At 41.0% G+C, this 20109-nt stretch overlaps 1 protein-coding gene across 2 annotated transcripts in view; it reads right to left on the reverse strand.

Annotated features, from left to right (window-relative positions):
• Window positions 1-2990: 2990 nt before the first annotated feature.
• SLC9A9 (solute carrier family 9 member A9) overlaps window positions 2991-20109 on the reverse strand; it is a 195124-nt gene continuing 178005 nt past the window's right edge. For both annotated transcript variants that reach the window (XM_021536919.4, XM_077785661.2), the window contains exon 16: window positions 2991-19887. In XM_021536919.4, coding sequence (XP_021392594.1) covers window positions 19666-19887 — 222 coding nt within the window. In that variant the 3' untranslated portion in view covers window positions 2991-19665. The remainder of the gene's footprint in view (window positions 19888-20109) is intronic.

Genomic DNA, 20109 nt, shown 5'->3' on the forward strand with positions numbered 1-20109 from the left:
AGCTTATAGACTGATGCTAGAAAGAGCTGATCAAAAGTTGGTGTGTGTTTAAACAGTTTTCAGTTTGCCTTTCAATTCAATTTTCACACTCAAACTTTGTGTGTTGTGTGTGTGCTTTTCAATAAAATGGGGGGAAAAGTAAGTACTTATTTTGATTCCCACCCTTCCCCCCCCAGTAATAAAGTAGGGTTTTGGATTATTTCACCAACATAACCCTTGTTCTCTGAAAAAAATTGTTGGAAATATAATTTTGATCTAGTTGAACACTCATTTTGAACACATATTGGTATTTTTCAAGAGAACATAATCTGAAAATGTAAATAAAAATAGGTATTAAAATATCTTCAAGAATCCTCATCTACATTTTTAAAAAACATGTGTGCTGAGTTTGACATGGGGCTGTGAATGTTTTTGTTCCCTTGGAACTGCATTTCTTTGAGTTTGGAAATGGATGGAGAGAAAATGCTCTGTCATTACTTGCTCTTTGATGGGAGACAAATGGTGCTCTCCATGTGCCCAGTGTTTGTGAGGGGGCATTGCACGGACTTGTGTGTTGTGTCATTTCATGTTACAAGAGAGGCTCAGCCTTGGACAAAACAGACCTTGGTGAGGTCTGGGGCTCCCTGGAGCTGCCTGTGGTGCTGGAAGCAGCAGAGCTGGAGAAGCAGCCTGGCTGATGCTGCACACAGAGCTGTTTTCCAGGGCACCTCTGCATCTGCAGGTTATCAGCTGCAAATTGCTGTTGCCAAGCCTGGTCTTCTCCAAGTCTGTACATGTGTGTCAGCAAATTACAGCAGGGGAACAAGTGGCCTGGCACTCCTGGCTCGGCTTACTCCCAAAAAAAGATCCACCTTCACAATCTAAATTTCTCTTGACTGTAGGGAAGCAGGACATGAGTTTAATATTCTGGATAATAAACAGGATACTGGATTAAAGCAGGGATAATGCAGCAGACACAGAATTGTTTGTGCTGCTCTGCTTGTCTCTTCAGGCTTTTTGCCTAGCTGGCCAATACCCAGGGAACACAAACTGCTGTGGTTCACTCCAGGAGAGCAGCAACTGAGAGAAACTGGTTGGGAATTAAGTCCTGGTTCCCATTCCTGATGATGAGAGGCACTAAGCGAGTGCAGCAAGGGATTTGATGGTTTTTCTAAGGAAAGCAGCTTGACAGTACTCCAGAGGGAATGGCAGCTGCTCAGGGAAAAGGAGCAAAGCATTGGGTGCAGTGGTGCATAAGGCCAAGCCTACAGCTGTAACAGAAAATGTTATTTTAGAAGTTCTGAGCTGACTCAAATAACAGTCTGGCTGAACAACTTCAACATGTAACACTGCCATGATGAAGGCACTGTGAGAGACCTGCCTGAAGCACCAGGGCAGCTGGAGGTCAGCAACTGAGGAAGCAAAGCAGAGCAGCCTGTGGAGAAGTCTCAGGCTTGATCAGGGTCCAAGTGGGAGTGTGGCTGTGCTGGGAGCTCACCTGGATGCAGAGAGAAACTGTGCAGGCAGGGGAGCTGCCCTGGGGCATGTGCAGACAGGGAATAGAGTCAGTTCTGCACTTGAGGTTGTCACAGGCACTCGGGATGTGTGTCATGGGAAAGTGCCCACAAGCAAAAAAGGGGAGAAAAGTCAGGAAGCCTGCTAGTGTCCACTGTGATGAAAATTAAAAGGGGAAGAATGGAGCATGGAGAGAGAAATGGGGAAACTGGAATATTGAAATGTAGTGGGCAAGAGGGATTTGGAGGCTGAAAATATTTTTTGGGACCAAATTCTGGGAGCTGCTTTTACTACAAATGATCCTGTTCCTCTGTGCCATAAGTTTCTCCCCTTTGTTAAACTGGGACACTAACAATTGTCAATCTAATGTTGTGGGTATGTGCCCATCATTTTTGTGTGGGAAGGCCCAGAGACCACAGTCAGAGGCTGAGTCTTGATACCAAGTGTTGTAAACACCAGAAATGCCCAGCCAGCTTTTAAAATAATTCATCTGCAATTTAAGTGTATTTATGTACCACTCTAAGGAAGCTGTTAGGAGAGTCCCAGCAATATGCTACAGCCAAGAAAAAGAGGACATAGGTGGGAAGTGAAGAATAACTGTGAAATGGCAAAAATAAAATAAATGAAGCTTGCAGATTTTTAGTTCTTAGATATAGACAGGAAATAAAGGCATATAGGCAGAACTGAGAATGGTCTTTCCTGACCTTTCAGTACAGATGAAGATTAAAACCAAATAAGACTTGTGATGCTTAGGAGAAAGGGGCACAGAATTAGAATGGATTATGCTGCTCCTGCTGTGAGAATAAAGGTCATCATAAGTTCTTACTCTGTTACTTCTGTGGCTTAATATGGTGTATATTGGTAATTATATGATTTGGAATCATAAAAGGACTATTTGGTGTCTTGTATGTGTTAACTGGCCCAAATATGGTGCCAGATTTTGTGGTGTGGTTGTAGTTTTTTTTTGTTTTGTTTTTGGGTTTTTTTGTTTCTTTTTCCAAATGAATAGTATAGGCAGAGTGCATTCAATCCCAATCTGGTTAAGAGGGAGGGTTGTTAAATGGGAAGTGGTTTATTGATTACTATTTTTGCAAGCTGTGATAGCTTACCTTTATCATTTTAAGAGATTCTTGTTTTGCCCTTTCACATAGTGCAAGGTCATAGAACAATTGATTTGGCATTTGGTACAATTTGCAGTTAAAGGGATGGGTGAGAAACTAAAATGGTTACAGTGTTTGCTTTACTTCCTGCTCTTCTCACCTCCCCCATATGATTATTTGCTGCATTTTCAAGGAAGATTAATAGTCAGATTGTCAATCGGTATACAGATTTCAGTTTGATCAAATGCTCAGCTGGATCCAATAGTTTTCTCCAGCAGGTGTTGAAGATAGAATTCTTCTGCCCTTATCCACACCCTCGCTCCCTTTCCCTTCACTAAGAGAGCAGCAAATCCATATTACATGCTGTTATCCAAAAGTGTAATTCAACATTTGGGATGTGTGCATCATTGTTTTTTATTTTCTGTATTAAATCCTTTATAAAGCTCTTGTCTAACATTACAGCTTTTAAATTGTAAAAAAGTGTGATTTGACTTTTGTCTGAACACAGAATTTTGAATTTTTTTTAAAAAACTGGACCACACCAGAAACTAACACTCAATAAACTATCTATGACAAAGATGCTCTATTGTGATGTTAGATATTGATTTGACATAATGTCCCTCATAATGCAGCATCTCTTTCTCCATAGGGGATAGAGAGGTCCTGCTGTGTTTGAGCATTGTCAAAACTGGTGGGGATTTTTCTGCAGTGTGGATGGGCAGTGGTTTGGCATTTGGGTTGGAACAAAAGCAGCAGCAGCTCAGTTCCAGCAGCTGTTTGACACTCCTGCCATGGCAGAATTCCCCAGCAGCACAGCTGGGTATCCCCTCCGTGCTGCCAGGGCTGGGCAGGAAGGGCCTGGGCACCTGGACAATGCCTGGCACTGCCCTGTCAGTCACAGGCACTGTACAACTGCTGCTCTGTGCCCAGCACTCACTGCAGGCTGGGACGAAACACATTGTGACATGTTAGCTAGAGTTTATGGTAGTTTATGTCCAGAACAGGTCATATGGGCTATAGGGTCCAATGGAGACACTATTCTTGGTACTGGGGACAAAAATGAAATATAGACTGCAGATATGTCTTTCCTTTTTCTTTATGAAGAGGAGTTTGTGATTAGAATAATTTGTCATAGAGCTGATGCAAAAAGACAAACCAGCTTATGCTATCTGGTATCTAAGACCATTTTAACTTTAAAGAAGACTGTAAGGAGCAAATTGTCCTTAACCCTGTTTTCACAATGAAAACGAGTAAATATAATGAAAACAGAGAAATCTAATAAGCCTTTTGTCACTAGTGATGATCAGACACAGATATCACTAGCCCAATTCTTTCTGTGCAACCTCTCTAGGTAATAGATTGCTCCTCGTGCTTTCTTAAGCGACATATTCTGTTAACAAGCTCTATTTAGAATGTGCAAAGAGTTAATTATATCCAGTACTTAATGAGTTCTTAGCTTCTGAGAATTTCTCTGGCTGAGGCTGAGAACTGTTGACATTTTTCATAGGCAAACAGTTTGCTGTTATCTCTGCTGCGGTGAATAGCTGTAATTGCTTTACCTCTGTAGGTGCTGGTTGGTACTAGAGCAGAGAGGTGGATAATAGGAATGGGAATTCCCTGAGAAAACTGCTATAAAAAAGTGCTGTGTAAATTCCAAGTTTCCTACTTTTTGTATCCTTGCTCTTTCAAGCCACCCAGCTTCAGGAAAAGCAGCTGTGTATAATGAACTACCTGTGCTATGGAACCATTTAGAGAGGAAATGTGGGGATGAGGTGGCAATTCCCCTAGACCTGGAAATAACATGAAGATGCACGATTATTCCTTTACTTCATAAGGGAACTGGGCTTTGTGTTTATAATATTAGATAAGCTTATTAATATTGCAGTTTCTTCATCTTTATAAACTGCACTTGAAGATGTGGGGAAGGCTTAAACTGTCTGTTGTTCCCACCTAATTTTATCTCTAACAAAAATCTGTGCTTGAGAGCTATTGCCTTTCATGTCTTAGAGCTGAGGATGCCCAGCACTGGACAGGAGGGAACCTTTTGTTTGTTTTCTTCTGATGTAAATCAGGACTAAAAATCCACGGATGTGCTGACATGGTTATGGTGAAAGAGAGAAGAATGGACCCCTATGTTGTTATTGTGGTCTTTTTGATTTTTTTTTTTTTTTAATCGGGATTCTGGCTACTGCAGTGGAACATTGCATGTGTGAATGATAATGACAAATGAATCAGGAAATGTATGGAGGACAGCATGTCAGGAAATGGCAGTTAATATCAGCTGAAAATAAAATGAGCTGTGTACAGCACTTAACACAGCCAGGAATGAAAAGGACAGGAGCAATAGTTAATATGGCTTCTTTCATCATATTTAATTTTTTTCATGGGCCTGAAAGCCTGAAAATAATCTGGAGGCAGCAGACTTTGTCTAATCCCCAGGCACCTCCCCCTTTTCCAATGTAACTAGGGGAACCTGGCATTAGTCATCCCTGCAGGTGACTGGGGAGCAAGAGGGATTTATGGCTGAGAAGTGAAGGGTTTAGAAGTCAGCCACAATTCATCTAATCACAGCTACTGAACTGACTTCAATTAGAGAGCATTTGGTGTGTTGTTGGCAAGCTTTCCATCTATCATAAACAAAGACACCAAACTAACAAAAATACTTGCCAGCCTCCTTACCTCCTACATGAAAACATTAAAAAGGCAAATGGCAAAGACATATCTGATAACGAATTATTACTGGCAGGAATGGGAGAGCATCTATTGATCTGCTTCATGTAGGCATGTCTGTAACTCAGATGGCTGTGTTAAGATGAAGTAGCAGGTAGAGATATGAGTTTTAGTATTGGCAAAGAAAGAATCTGCCTGCAATAATTATATGCATGGGCAAATAATCTTTTAAAGCAAATCAAAGTGAAGCTTGGTCCAAATTCAACTCTACTATACTGTACTGAGGGCAGTAGTGTTACACCAAGGATGGATTTGTCTTTTAGGCCTTCACAAAGGGGATGTTATTGAGGCTGGTTGAAAGAATTGCCAGTACAGTGGGTCTCAGGAGGGGGTATTCAGAGCAGTAAAAGCCCTGGCCTTTTTTTTGCCAGGCGAGTACTGCAGCCAGCGCAGAGGGCTCTGTGTTCCCCTCTGTGCCACAGGGAGGGATCTTTCTTTTTGTGCAAGGGAAAGGTAGTGATGAGAGAGAGAGAGATGGCAGCCTACCTGCCTATAGGAGTAGTCATTAACATGAGAGGAAATAATCAGCCCTTTGTCTGGAGAGGTGGAAACAGCCAGCAGCCTTGCTGAACAAACGAATATGTTCAGCCAGGTTATGCACATCTCTGCTGGGGCAGGAAAAGGAAGCAGTTGTAAAGCAAGTGCAAAGCTCATGTGGTAGTGCTATTCTGTTTTATTTATGGTTCATAGTGCTTTCAACTCTGGCTTCTTTGTCCTCAGCTAAAGAAAAGCAGTGCTGGACATCCCCAGACAAACAGCCTTCCAAAAAATGACTGTAAAATGATTCTGTTGATTCAGTGAGTGGTAATGTTTTTTCCTGACTCAGTCCTATAGCACTAGGAGGCCAGGGGATACTGTATCTGTCATTTATCTCAACACTAATAATGAGCTCTTGGTAACTTCTGACAGAGAAGGCACCTGTTCATCTTTCTGAGAAAATGTAAGAGATATATTCATGTGGAGAGTCAGCTGCTTCAGAAAGAAAAATTAGGTTATTCCAAATGAAATGTTTGTCCATTGATTTACACATGCCTGTAAAGGTGTAAGGGCTAAAAGTACCACTTCTCTGCTTAAATTTTCACTCTAAAAAGTGGAAGTGAAGAGAAAGGCTTTCCTTGGCTCATGCTCCAGTCTTTCCCAGCTGAGATGAACTTGGCTTGGGCTGTTTAAAAAAGCAGAAAAAGTAAACTCATTTTCTGGGAGAACATTAAAATCTTCAAGTTTCTGAAGGGTGTAAATGCCAAGAAGAAAGAGGCTTCATTTCCATAATGATGAGCAACATGCTGGGAGCAACAGATTGAAATTAAGGGAAGAAAAATTTAGGCTTTATATCATGAAATATTGTCTTTCAATGGAGCCTATGTGCCACTGGCACATTCTCAGGAAGAGGCACACCATGTCAGCAACTGACTCTTTTAAAAGTGGGGAAGCTGAGACACTGATCCCCTAGTCCTGGCAGTAGCTGGTGAAGGTGTGATGGTTTGAGACCAGCACGTTCAGTGAGACTGAGGTTATCATTTTGTTTGTGCCTCGTGCTGAGTGCTGGCATATGTGTCAGAGATTTGGGTCAGTGCTGTGCTCCTCAGCAGGAGGGATGCAGTGCTTTCCAAGCTTTGGGCATGTGTAGGCACCATGACTTCAGATCTGAGAAACTGCCTGAAAAGCTAATTGTGAAATAATTTATTTTCAACATAGTATTAAATATATAAGTATGTATTAAATATTTTATGTGGCCCTTTGGCACTGGAAAACTGGAGTACCTAGAGGAGATCAGGAGACTGGCACTGGTGACCATGTGCACAGGCTTGAAGCAAAAACAAGGTGACAGATGAAGGAAAGAGTCAAAACCAGAGTTACAATAGGAAAATCAAACCACAATTCTCAGCCTTTTCAAACTTGGGGTAGAGATCCTTTAGGCCTTGGCTTCTGGCCACTCCCAGAACTGGTAGCACAATGCTTGTTCCTCTCAAAATGTGGCTGTTGTCTACTCTGTAGAGTTTTTGCAAGAGAAACAAGAAGCAGCCTCTGATGCAATCTGCTCCCAGCAGATGGGTCAGTTTTTGTGTTCAGCCTCAGCTCTCTGCTGCTCTGAATATAAGCCCACCATAATTCTATCCATCTGAACACACATTCCCCAGCCCATCTGCAGCTTGTCATCCAACAGGGGCAAAGCAACAGATTTTTGTTGGAGGAAATGAGACCCCTCAGTTATCTAATGGTTGCTGATTTGCACAGAATTGCTTCCAGCAAACACAATTTATTGCTTTGCTGATTAAGGCTAGGTGAATTCAAATTGTTAATTTCCTCATTAATATTTTCAGTGGGGTGGGGATAGGAAATTAAAGCCCCACAAAACCACCACTCCCCCCTCTGAAGGTGAGGAAACAGAGCAGGAATGCTTTATATGGCATGTCCTCAGTAAGAATTGTTCAGCCAGCAAGAAGACGTCGAGAATAAACCCACTCTCATAAATGTTCTCCTTTAACTGCTCTTACCAACATCCCAGCTGTGTAAGAGCAGTGCCTAAGTCCCCTGGCCTCCTACTCCTTGGAGCACTGACCTCGAGTTCATCTTCTGCTCCAGCAGAAGCGATGGTTGCAAAGGCTCTCACAGCTTCGCCTCCCGGTACCGCAGCGTGTCTGAGTTCAGCTGAGGGCAGGCGCTGCTGCCCCGGGCTGGGTTGCTTGGCAGCCCTGGCAAAGGAGGCCAGACACATGCACAGTGACAGGGGGCTGGCACGCCTGGCCTGGGAAACCTCCTAAGCTACATTCCCCAAAATACGGGGACGAGGCGGCTCCATTTATGCATCTGATTCCCAGGTGCAGAGGAAAGTGGTGCTTTAGGGTGAAAGGCAGACAGGGTATTTTTGGTGTTATCCCCTTTAAGTTCAAAGTTCAGTGAAATAAATTGATGTTTGCCTTCTGAGTTTTTAAATTTCTCAAATCAAGCTGGTCTCCATCCTTCAAAAATAAACCTGTAAAATATAAAAAGGCAAGCCAGGTTCCTAGTCAGAAGGATATATTCTCTGAGAAAAACCAATTGGTAGTGCATTAGAGAAATTGGCTGCTCTGTTCAGATGTATGCACTGTTCCACTCTTCAGATTGCTGGAAAACCTACTTTAGGTATTTGAATTCACACCACTGATGCAAGGCAGGAAAAAGCAGCATCACAGAAAAGGAAACATTTACAGGGTGATGGCCACTGTGCATGGCAGGCCCCTTTCTTAACACAGGAATACTGCCTGCTGGAACTAAATCCTCAGGATGCAGTTTTTTACTCATAATGGCAAAACCAAAGCTGGGCTGATGCACACATTAAGAGTTCTACAGGCAGATCTGAAGTTAAGATCACACTGGGTCCCCATAACTCCTCTCTTAGGTGAACCATGCCTGTTTTGCTGACATCTGAGAATCAGGATGGTTAGAACTTGGGTGTTGTTGGGCTGTTGTGAGGGTTGCCAGCAGCATCTGTGTCATCAGCCCTGGAAATACAGGTGGGAGGCACGTGGGGAGCTGCCTGGGGGTCCCAGCTCTGCTGGCTGGGAGGTGTCCCAGGGCTGCAGTCTGTGAGAGCTGCTGCTCCTTGTCCAGCCCCCAGCACTGCTGGCATCCCTGAGCCAGCTCTGCTCTGAGCGCTGAGATTGCCCCTGTGATCTCCTGGCCTCCCTCAAACTGAATCACACTTCATGTTTTAAAATGTCCTAATTGCACTAAATAATTTAAAGAGATGGGGTGAAAAAAGCAAGGCAAAAAAAAAAAAAAAAAAGAAAACTGATGCTTCTCAGTTACTTTTGTGCATGCAGCTTTCTTTTGAGCAATAACAAATTAGATTTTGTGGAGAAATAAAGGCATTTTTCTGTTGCTTGGTTTGAAAAAGATATTTTTAGTTTGTCCAAGAGAAACTCTGAAGAAAATTAAAGCGTTTTCTTCTAATGTAGAAGTCCTGATTTTTATACTCAGAGGTGATTTTACTAGGAAAATGATTCATATACTTTGTCTCTCCAAAAAAGTTTTTTCCTGTTTTCTAAATTTTGTTAGATACATTCTTTTTTCCTCAGAATTTTTCTTAAAAAATCACCACACCAAAATAAACCCAAACTTTGCAAACTCAATGTGCCAAGTTCTCCCAAATATATGATTCCTATTGTATAGGTTCCCTTTTCACATAAAAATATATGACACTTGAAAATATCTTTTTTCCTTGTAAGAGGATAAAATTAATGTTTGCCAAAAGGACAGCTTATATAAATGACTTATCATTTTATTTTTAATAGAAATCTGTCAGCTATGTGCAGCTGGGTGTTTAATTCATAGTGAATAATTTATGCAAGAAATTTATCTTTTATGTATTCACAAACTGGAGTTAAGCCTGAAATTAAGATTATGTTAAAAAAAGAATTTGACAGATGCTTTTGCTCGTGATCATATTAATAGGCAGTTGTCCTTCCTTTAACTAGTGTGAGTTTCCTGGCTTTGTCGTCATGTTCCCATTTAAACCTCTGGGGGATTTGAGGGCTTGTCATGGAAAAAGATGATTGCTGTGGGATGGAGTTTATTTGGGTGAAGCCGATGGGGAGCCAGGAAAGACAGGAAGTGAGCTGCTTTGAGAGTGCTGGAGTTAATGTGATAAATGACATTCTTTGCTATCCTGTCACTGGCTGGAGCAGAGAGATACTTCTCCTTTCTTATCTGGGAGGCCCTGTGCAAGTCCTGCATCCCCAGAGGGGCTGTGGGCTGTAGTAATTGGGCTGGAAGCAGCCTAAAACCACTGTTAGTTAAAGTTCAAAGAGACATGTTAGTGTTTTTATGGTGGTTAATCCTAGGGGAGAGAGAAATTGCTTCTATCTGAAATACTTACTCCCCTTCTGTACTAGAATAGAAGCCTGAAATTTCTTGAGGACATTAACCATTATTGTGTTGTAACTGAATTATTTTAAGATTTGCTTGTGAATTTAGGTATAGTATATGGGCAAATAACATCACTATATTAATTTTTAATGCATAAAATTAATAATAAATGGGCAAAATTTTACCACAACAATCAAAATTATTAATGTTAGACTTCTGTTCCATGGAACCTCTAATGAAATCATCACAACACTGTACAGTCTTTAATTTTGATGCAAAGACACTTTTTTGTTGCAAAATATTTGAGTGGTATTTTTGGCCAGTTCTACAGTAAGTGCCCTGCAAAAACAATAGATAATTTAACTATGCCTGAGTCACTGTGAATTCCATAACCTATGGCAACACTGCAGTGGAACAGCAAAGGCATGATTGTCCAAGAAGGAATAAATATAAATGAACCAGCAGTGAATGCCAAGGGTTCTCTGAGTTTGTCCTGTCAGCTCTTGCACTGACTTTGCCACTTTCTGCACTGCTGAGACAAGAAAGAATATTCTTGTCTCTATAGTGGGGGACAGAAGAGGACATGGCTGATTCTCAGGGCAGGAGGGTTTATGGCTGCCTTCAAAGGGATGTTGCTTGCTGACCCTTCCCTTCATACACTGCATTTTTCATGGCTCTTGAGGCAGATCTGGCCCTTCTGAAGATGACAGGAGGACAGTTTGCCATCTTCAGGGAAGCAGCAGCATAACACTGTGACAGCAGACACTGAGGATAAGTGCTGGGAATGAGGGATTTGTTTCTCCTGCCTCCGGGGCTGGTGGCTTCTTGTCAAAGCAGTTTACCTGGGAGTAGAGTCTGGAAATACTTGCAGGAGGAGAGTGGGGAGGGTGCATTTCTTGCCTGCCTGGAATGGCTGCTGTCCATGCAGGTGAGGGCAGGCTCCTCTTTCCCTGGGAGCTTGTGGAGCATCCTTTGAGGGTCCTTCACAGAACTCTGCTTAGGGAAGCCCCAGTGCCTCATCCTCAGCAGTTAGGCAGCTGATACCACTGTGTCTGGGAAGTTGGAAGAGAGTTTGCTGAGGTATCATTTGTTAAGTAGGTGAAAATAGATTGAAAAGCCAGGGATAAGGGCTGAAAGCTGTACTTTAAGGAAAGTAGATAATAATGGAATTCCTTCATTGTACTGTGGTCTGAAGGCTTTTAAAAAATGTTGTAGCTGTAACATAGCTTGCTAATTATTCAGATTTTAATTTCTAGGTAATAAAATCTCTAAGAATCATGTGATGACAGGTGATGTATTAGTGAAATTGGCTAGTGTAATTAGAAAATCTTTTAAATCATCCTAGTTTCAAAGAGTTTGAGTCTCTACTTCATAGTATGAAGATGTATGATGGTGAATTCATGTAAACTGGGGACTTCTTTCACTGTGGCAAAAAGTGAAAGCATTAGAGCTTCTCAATTTATGCCTGAAGGAGAAACCTCAGAGATGTTATGAATTATTTTCCTTGTATGCAGTATATTCCAGTATAAACTGCAGAGCTTATCTATGTAGCTGCTTGTGAAGTGTATTTTCTTCATGTTTTCAGGATTTGGAAGAACAGATGGTGAAAGATCTTCTAAATAAACTGAGTCCCAGCCAGGGCTCTCTATATGCATAAATCCTGGATCCTAAAACCACAAAGAATGCAGGAACTTTAGGCACTGGTTCATGCTTCTCTAGCCCTGCACTATTGTGACCTGGAATTATAAGTTTTTGTATAGAAGCTTCAGAAAAAATCCCTATCAACTAAGGCTGTTTTGAGCACGAGGCCAAATCACACAGAAGGCATATGCTGGAGCAGCCAAGGGAAAATAACCTGCAACACACTGGGCTTCCACACAAATTATGGCTCTGCTGAGAATTCATGCAGACTGTTCCACACCACCTTGACTGGGAGGCTGAACAAAAGAGGAGGTCATCACTCCTCATGCTTAGCCTGGTCCACCCCAGGTAGCCTTCAAAAAAGAAAAAGGAAATAGAAAAACCTCAAACCAAATCCAGCACCAGTGGTCTGAAGGGGGTCAGTCCTGTTTCAGTTGCTAATTTATTCCTTACACAGAAGCTGAGTCACCCTGTGATAAAATCAATTTCATTCCTGGAATGGGGAGCTTATTTTGCCAATCAAAGTAAGGTGTGTTTTATGCTGTATTTTTGTCTTGGATGCTCTGCTGGGAGCAGTGTGTGTTTTGGCACTTCTATGGACTAAATTCAGTGTGTCTTTAGGGCTGTAATAGATTTCAGTGTGAGTTCTTGAGTATTCATCACTTGCAAAATTTTATTAGTACACACTAAGTGTGTCACTACTTGTTCATTGAGGGTAGTGTATGAACAGAAAGGAATATTGCAAATTATTTTTATAGCTGCATGTACAGAAGGTGGAGATGTCTGTAAAATAGCCATAAGAATTCTATTCCTTGTGAAGTTCAGCTGGAATCCTGCCTTTGGTTACAACATGTGCCAATAGTGCTCCTTAGGTGTATGTGGGTTATTTAGGTGAAAGTAAATTTTTGGCAACTGTGGTTTACAGTTATCCTACCAGAGCACCTGAACTACATTAAGAATTGGGGAATCTGCATCCATGTACCTTTTTACTGAAATTCTCTTCCAGTGCCTGAAACTTTGAGTTCAGGGATAGATCACTGCAGTTTTCCTGTGAACCAGGCTGGTGTGAAACCCTGTCAGATGATGGCATCTGGGGGAGCTCATGCAGAGGGGGGAGGATGCTTGTTCAGAGCCAAATATACTCCATTACTGGTGTTTAGGCCTTCAAATATCAGGGGTTCGGTGGTTGTAGACAGATTCTTGCTGTAAACGAAACAGTTAAGAAATAGAGCAGTGTTTTAATTTTTTTTTTTTGCATGGGCCTGATGGTTCATTCAGTAGAAACTGGAGTACTTGTCTCAAGTGTCCACTTCACATTAGCTTTCATCAGGAAAGATGCTCCAGTCACTTCTCTAATCAGCAGTGGCAGCAGTACTCTCTGAGTACCAGTAGAAAAACGTGCCTGGACCATGAAAGAGCAAGAGAGCAGCACCACATTCCCTGCTCTGCCAGCTGGAAATGTCTGCTTGGTTTGCTGCAGTTAAACGTGAGCTCTCCCATGGGTGAGGGGGTTGTCCCTCCTGGAGATCCTCAGGCTGTGGGAATTTGTGCAAAGGCTAAAGAGAGGGTTTGGATTTGGGGTGTGTGTTGGTGTTCCTGCCTGTGTGCCAGCCCCTCCTGGAGCAGTGCAATCCTGTGTGCCCAGGCTTGTGAGAGCCCATCCTCACAGGGAGAGAAAACCATGCAGACAGAGTGCTCTTATCATGCTGCTCCTGGCACTGGAAATCTCTTGTCAGCCTCACTGAGAATGGCTCTGCAGCTTTTTGTAAGGGTTTTTCCTCCTTTTGGTTCCTCTAGTTAAAAATACATGAGCTCTTGCTCTTGGCATCTGCAGTGATAGAGAAGTGCCTAAAGGATATTGCAATGTGTTTGAGCCCCTGATTTTGAGCACCACTACCACTTGGGGTAGAAGTTATGTAGTTCATGCAATCTTGCATCATATTAGTTTCTTTTTGAAGAACTATTTAAAATTGGGGTGGGTGTGGGTATCACGCAGAGGGAGAATAGGACTTCATAATACTGTTAGCTCAAGGGATGGGAAAAGTAAAGTTTTCATCTTAAAGATAAGCCAGAAAAAGTATAAGAGACAACTAAGTGAAGAAAATGAATAGCTGGTGAAGGAGGGAGGGATGAAATCGGAGGGCTGAAGAACTTACATCTTCAGTCATTTTTTCACCCTTCTGCAAATACAAGGCTTGTCTTGCTTTTATTGCTTTCCAACAGTGCTATTGGAGGATTAGCCTTTCAGCTTTGGTCTTTCTACTTAATTTTCTTTAAATTTGGTCAATTTTCAGCCAGTAGCTGTTCCTGCTTTTAAGTCTGTGGAATACCTAAGGTTTGCAATATAGTAGTGTCAGAGCTATCTATAGCTCAGTAAATTTTTAGAATTTTTGAGATAATCCTTAGTTTCTCACACTGCTTAATTTGGGTTTTAGCCTGCAGTTGCTATGAATATGTTTCTGATCTTTTTCAATTTGAATCTCCTTGGCAATGATTCTTTTCACCCTTGCTCCCCCTTTCCTTCCTTCATCATTCATTTTTTGGTGTCATCTTTTATATTTTCATTTCCAGTCAGGCATAGATTCTAAAGTTACTTTACCTCTGGAATAAGGAAATCTCATTATGCTTATGGGATATTATCCTCTTTCAATTCACTTATATATAACTTGTTCTAGATTTACGTGATACCTAATATAATGGACTAAAATTATTTCTTTCAGTGTTTAGATTGTTGGGTGTAAGGCTCCATGTAGTCTCATGTCCTTATTCAGTAGAGTACCCATACTTTTTTTATGTCCATTTGCTTTTGCTGTAGCACATCAGAAGCAGACAGCTTTGTGGTAAATAATGATGTAGAACAGTAGCTGGAAAATGCTCCTGGATATTCTCTACTGCTTCCTGCACCAGAATTTCAAGGTCTGCTGGGTCCCTAGAAAGATGATATTAATTTGATGTGCTCAGATTTGGGAGCCTCTGAGGTCTGAAACAATATTTGTTCTTCCATACCTCAGATATGATTGTTGTAGGGTAATAATATTGACCAGTAACACTGAATTAGTTGGGGAAAATGTAGCTTCTGTTCTGACAATGGTGGTGGGGGAAAAAAGGTTTATTTGTAAGCAGAATCATTCCTGTTGCAGGTCTGCAGCAGAGCTTGTGCAGCCCTTGCTGCCTCCCCCGGTGTGGGGAGAGAACTCTGCCCAGAGCCAGAAGGGCTGGTGTGGGAGGAAGCCAGTGTGTGCTTGTTTACAGTGGGACAACTGGAGGGATTGGAATTCCAGTTTCCTAATTTGAGATACAAAGCCTGTGGGCTTTTCCTGTGGAATTCCGTGACATGTGGGATGATCTTGGCTGGTGGCTTTTCCAGCACTGCTGGGCCCGTGCAGAGCCAAAGGTGGAGATGGACACCTGACACACCTTGGGGAAACCTGCAGGAAAGTTTCTTTTTCACAGAGGAAAGACAAACCTGGGCCATAGTTTGGCACCATGGGGCTGACTGACACTGTTTTGGTTTTTAAGAATTAGTCTGCATTTTTCAAGATATGCCAGGATATTGAGTAGGCAGTTTTAAGACTGGAAGTGTGACTTGCACCACTAAGCTGTTGAAGAGAATATTCACCTGGCTGATGCCCATCACTGCACTAGGCTGTCTTACTCTTTTAATCACTTGAAAGGCATGAATAAAGAGAGAAATAATTCTTATATTGGCAAAGTTTTCTTTTGTACTGTTCAGAAACTTGCACTCTACTATGTGAGCATGATGTAAAAATGTATAGGTTACCAAGAGCAAAAACCCCAAAACACCAATAGACCAATATTCAAGGAAACATGTTTTGTGTCACTCTCCTGAACAGTAATCTATATCTACCACAAAAACTAATTACTGAGCCCAAGGAGGGATGAGGTTTCATCATCTGAAAACTGATAGGTTATGGGACCAAGGCTGTGGGATAAATTAATATTTGATTAAAAAATTTGGGTCAACTGGAGAATTTTCAAGTTCTGAAATGCAGTTTCTAAAATAAAATTTTGACAAGTCCTTTACAGTTCACTAAGCAGAACTCGTGTCTGTTGGGATTATATTGCCAGAGATGAGCTTCCCTGTATTAAGTTATTTAAAATGCTCAGAACTGGTTTGCTTTAAGATGTCAATAAAGGCTATTTTCCACTTTGCTTGAAGGAAGTAGGGGAAAAACAATTTTGTCTTTAGAAGCATAGAATCACAAAATATATGAGTTGGAACTAGTATTTTACAATTTCTGCAGTGGCTTTCAGGATCTTGTCTTGGTCCTCTGAAGTTTATAGTTAATATTTGTATCCTAGGAATTCTCAATCTCTGTGAAAACAAAGAATTTCAAAAGCAGGCAAAAGTGTAATGCTCCTGTGCATCTAAAATACAGATCTGACTATTATTTATGTTGTACAAATATATACAGCACTCAGGCTGTTACAGGGCTCACATTGCTTGATGGCTGATAGCAAAACACAGTGGAAGAAAGGAAAGAGACCAGCTCAGCAAGGCACAGGAATAAGCTGCTAGGTTAAAAAGGTGTGAGCTGCTCTCAGCACTTCAAGGCAATTAGTTTCCTGGCTGATGCTGTACACAGGGTTCATCAGTTTGGAGATAACCTTTATGTTGTTACCATTGAAAGGTTTAAGCTTTTAACACAGCAACATAAGTGTTCACTTCCAATGGCCATTATTTTCAGTGAGGTTACCAAATATTGCACTTCTCTGTGAAAGTTATCATAGTGATCTGATATTTTCAGTGTCTTTTTGGACTGGCTCTGCTGTATAGCCAGGATCTGTTCCACTGTTTTCAAACTTAGCAAAATGCTCTTCATAGTTCTGTATAAAATGCTAGTTATTACTTTTGAAACCTGAAAGGTTTAGCAGCATTCCAGATTTCCACCTTGCTTCACATTTTGGCCTTCATTTTGAATATGTAGTCGCTACATTTTTGACAATATATATTACATTTCATTTTCCAAGCAGACGTTTATTAGATTAAGTCAGATAGAAGGAATAGCCTCATATTGATAGTGAATGACTTGCACATTCAGACAAACACTCTGTGATATTGAGTAGCTTAAATCTCCAGTGTATAAACTGTAAATTAACATTGAAGACCTCTCTTAACATTCATTACTCTGTTTAAACAGTCATGCAGAATTACTAGTTGTCAGTAATTTTTTCTTGAATACAAATATGTAATTTGTTCTGATGTTGTAACTATCTTGAGCTGTGTGTCATGAAAAGAGTATCTTAAAATAGGGAAATGGTGAGTGTAATGGACAATTGAGACTCTTATTGCCCTTTAGCAGAAGCTTCAGGTTTGCTTGCAGCTCATATTGCTAATTTTCCTAAAAGCCAATGATACTTTGGTTGCTGAGCATGATCCCAGATGATAAATACCCTTCCTGCTGGGACCACTGATTCAGCCTCTTTGGTAGTCTTAGCATAAAAATCTGAGCTGGGAAATGTGAAGTATGACTTGTCTGTCATAAGGGATGACTTTCTTTATCAAGTAAAGTACCCCTTAAAGGCATAGGGGAAGAACAGTGTGAAAAGTATTTGTTGCAGACTTTTTTTATAAACAGAGAACTGCAGACCCCAGAGCTCTCCATTAATCATTGTACAAATGTGAGAAATCTGGGCATAGGCACAATGAATAAATCAGTCAGGAAGCCCCTGTACAGTATGCTGCAGGATGCATTTCAGAGTAGAATCTAAGAGCAAAATTATTGAAGAGCTTGTCATTTCCAGTTCATGTTGCAGTTGTGAAAAACAACTTTGCATCTTCGTTATGCTACAGCACTTTATTGATTTCCAGGATAATCTAAGGACTGGAATCCATGCTTCCCAAGAAATTTAGTAAACCTGGTGACACGCCTCAATACTTCCAGAGGGTGAAACCTGAAACTGGCTGCTGTAGTCAGGATGGTGTTAGCACCTACCCCAAGAGCTTCTTGCTGTGTTGCCACACTTTCACCTCACTCCAGGGTCTGCTGCTTCTCTTTCCTCTGTTCTCTGCTGTTTCCCAGTACTTGGCCACAAAACCTTTCTTTCTTACCCATTCTCCATTCCTTCTTGCAAGCTGCTGCATGTTTTTCCCAGCCCATGTAGCTAAACAAAGCAAAGCATGGAGTTGGAAATTCAATAGTTCTAAGAACTTATCATGCCTGAATATTATTTATTTTAAACCACATGAGGATTAAGGCCCTTTGAAAACTCTTGATTAGAGTTTAGGGAAAAAAATAAAAAGCCAGTTTAAGCTTCTGATCTTTTGTAACAGCACATACAACTACATTGTGTTCAAATTTGTGCTTAAAATGGTTGTTCTAGAGTCACATATAACCAGAAATTAATTACATAGGAAAATAATGACTAAAAATTGATTATATTTGTATTTTAGGTGAAATTAAGACCTATTAATCTTTATGAATATTAATAGAGAGAGTTTGATTTTAATTCTTCTAGATCACAAATTTCTTCTTGCCCATTATCTTTGTATACTAAGAATGATCTTCCTTAAAAGCTCCTGATGTCTTGACTTTCTTAGTAGGAACATCATCATGCATAGTTAGTTGAAACTTCTGCTGTGAGGAAAGGCACATGCTCTAACAAGAGAAGCCTGGCTCTGTCCCTGGTTTTGCACTGCTTAGCTCTGCTGTGTGCCAAAGCTATCTGCACTAATGCTTCATAGTATCTGACAGCCAGCTGTATGTATGGCTGGGCAGTTGCTTATCCATTTACTGTCTTTATACAGGACAATGAACACTTTGAAACCTCTCTTGTGTGGTGTGGGTTTTTTTTTTTCCTTTTGTATCTAACCACCACAGTCCTCATTTCTAGTGTAACACTGAGTGCCCAGCATAAGTAGAGAGACAGACAAATTTATCCTTGGAGCAGGCAGTCTGAAGATATAACTGTTTTGCAGAAATATTTGATTAGAAACAACTCTTCTTAAACAGTAAAAAAAGAAACATTTGAGTTCTTAAATAAAAGTATATGTTCAGAATGATCTTTCAAAACAAGAAAGCCTTTCCCCCCATTAAAGCTTTGCTTGTTGCCAGGCTGTAATGACAAATGCCTTTTGGAACAGCTACTGGTTTTAAATAGTGGTTTTGCCCATTCAGTGCTGCCATGAAGGATGTTTGTTGCTGATTTCATACACCTCAATGTCTCCTAGTATCAGTGTTCAGTTTGTGGCAGCCTAGTGAAACCCTCTGTGGACCAGGCTATAAGGTGCATTTAGAAAGCAAATATTTGGCTGGATGTCAGGAAGAGTCTCTACCGTGGCTATGAGGCTTTATCTATCAAGACTGAGGTGCTGCAATGCATGTTTTAGGCATCCTCAGATCACACACTCCTTGGACAAGGAATCTTCTGCTTCTTCCTTATAAATCTAGTAGCTACTGAGTAGTTATGTGGGGATTTTGTCAAGACCAGCTATAGAAAAGAGCTGTCATCATGTGAGCAAGAATGTTAGGAAGCTATTTCTCTTCATTTCAACCTACTGAAGACTCTAAGTGATATTCAAAGGCCTGTGTACATGTGAGGGGCACAGTACAGCCAAGTGCTGAGACAAAACATTACTGTAATGGATTTACAGTGGACTGCCCTATGTTTTTGTCCTTAAAACTGCTACAGTCATAAAACCTGCATATGGTTGTAGATATATGGATATGATTGCAAATTCCTTTCCTGGTAGGAGCAGGCATTTAGTTGCTGAAATCTAAATTTTCTTTGATTTTTGTGCTTAGTACATTTTTTCTGACCTGTGGTTTACATAACAGGATCTTTTGTTTCATTGTTTCTGTCTTCTTTCTTGTGATTAACATTACATTGCTCATGCCCATGAATTCTTCTGGGGTTGACCTGCAGTGTGTTGAAGCTGGAGTTTGTATCCTCCTAATCCTAGGTCTCCTTCCTGAATATCTTCCTTGCCTGTAGCCTGGATGGAGGCTGTGCTGTCCTGTGCTGGCACTGGTATGTGAGCAGATGATTCATAGTTTTCAGTCAGTTCATCATTATTGATGATATAAACTGTGTCACCATCCTTCAGTTGGTCCTGTATTCAAACAAAGAAAAAGATCTGTGGAAGAGAGACTCTTGAGGGAGATTTTTGTTAAAGCTTAAATGAACAAGAACTCTGATGCAATTTCACTTTCATTTTGTTTCATTACTTGCTTATTTTCTCAGGTGTTCATTTACCACCTTGCAAATTAAAGCCAATAGTTGCTTACCATGTTCTGTTCTCAAGCAGTGTTGAGAACCATAACTTAGCCTTCAG

The sequence above is a fragment of the Lonchura striata genome, chromosome 9 (genome assembly GCF_050655825.1).
Source record: "Lonchura striata isolate lonStrDom1 chromosome 9, ASM5065582v1, whole genome shotgun sequence".
Classification (NCBI taxonomy): domain Eukaryota; kingdom Metazoa; phylum Chordata; class Aves; order Passeriformes; family Estrildidae; genus Lonchura; species Lonchura striata.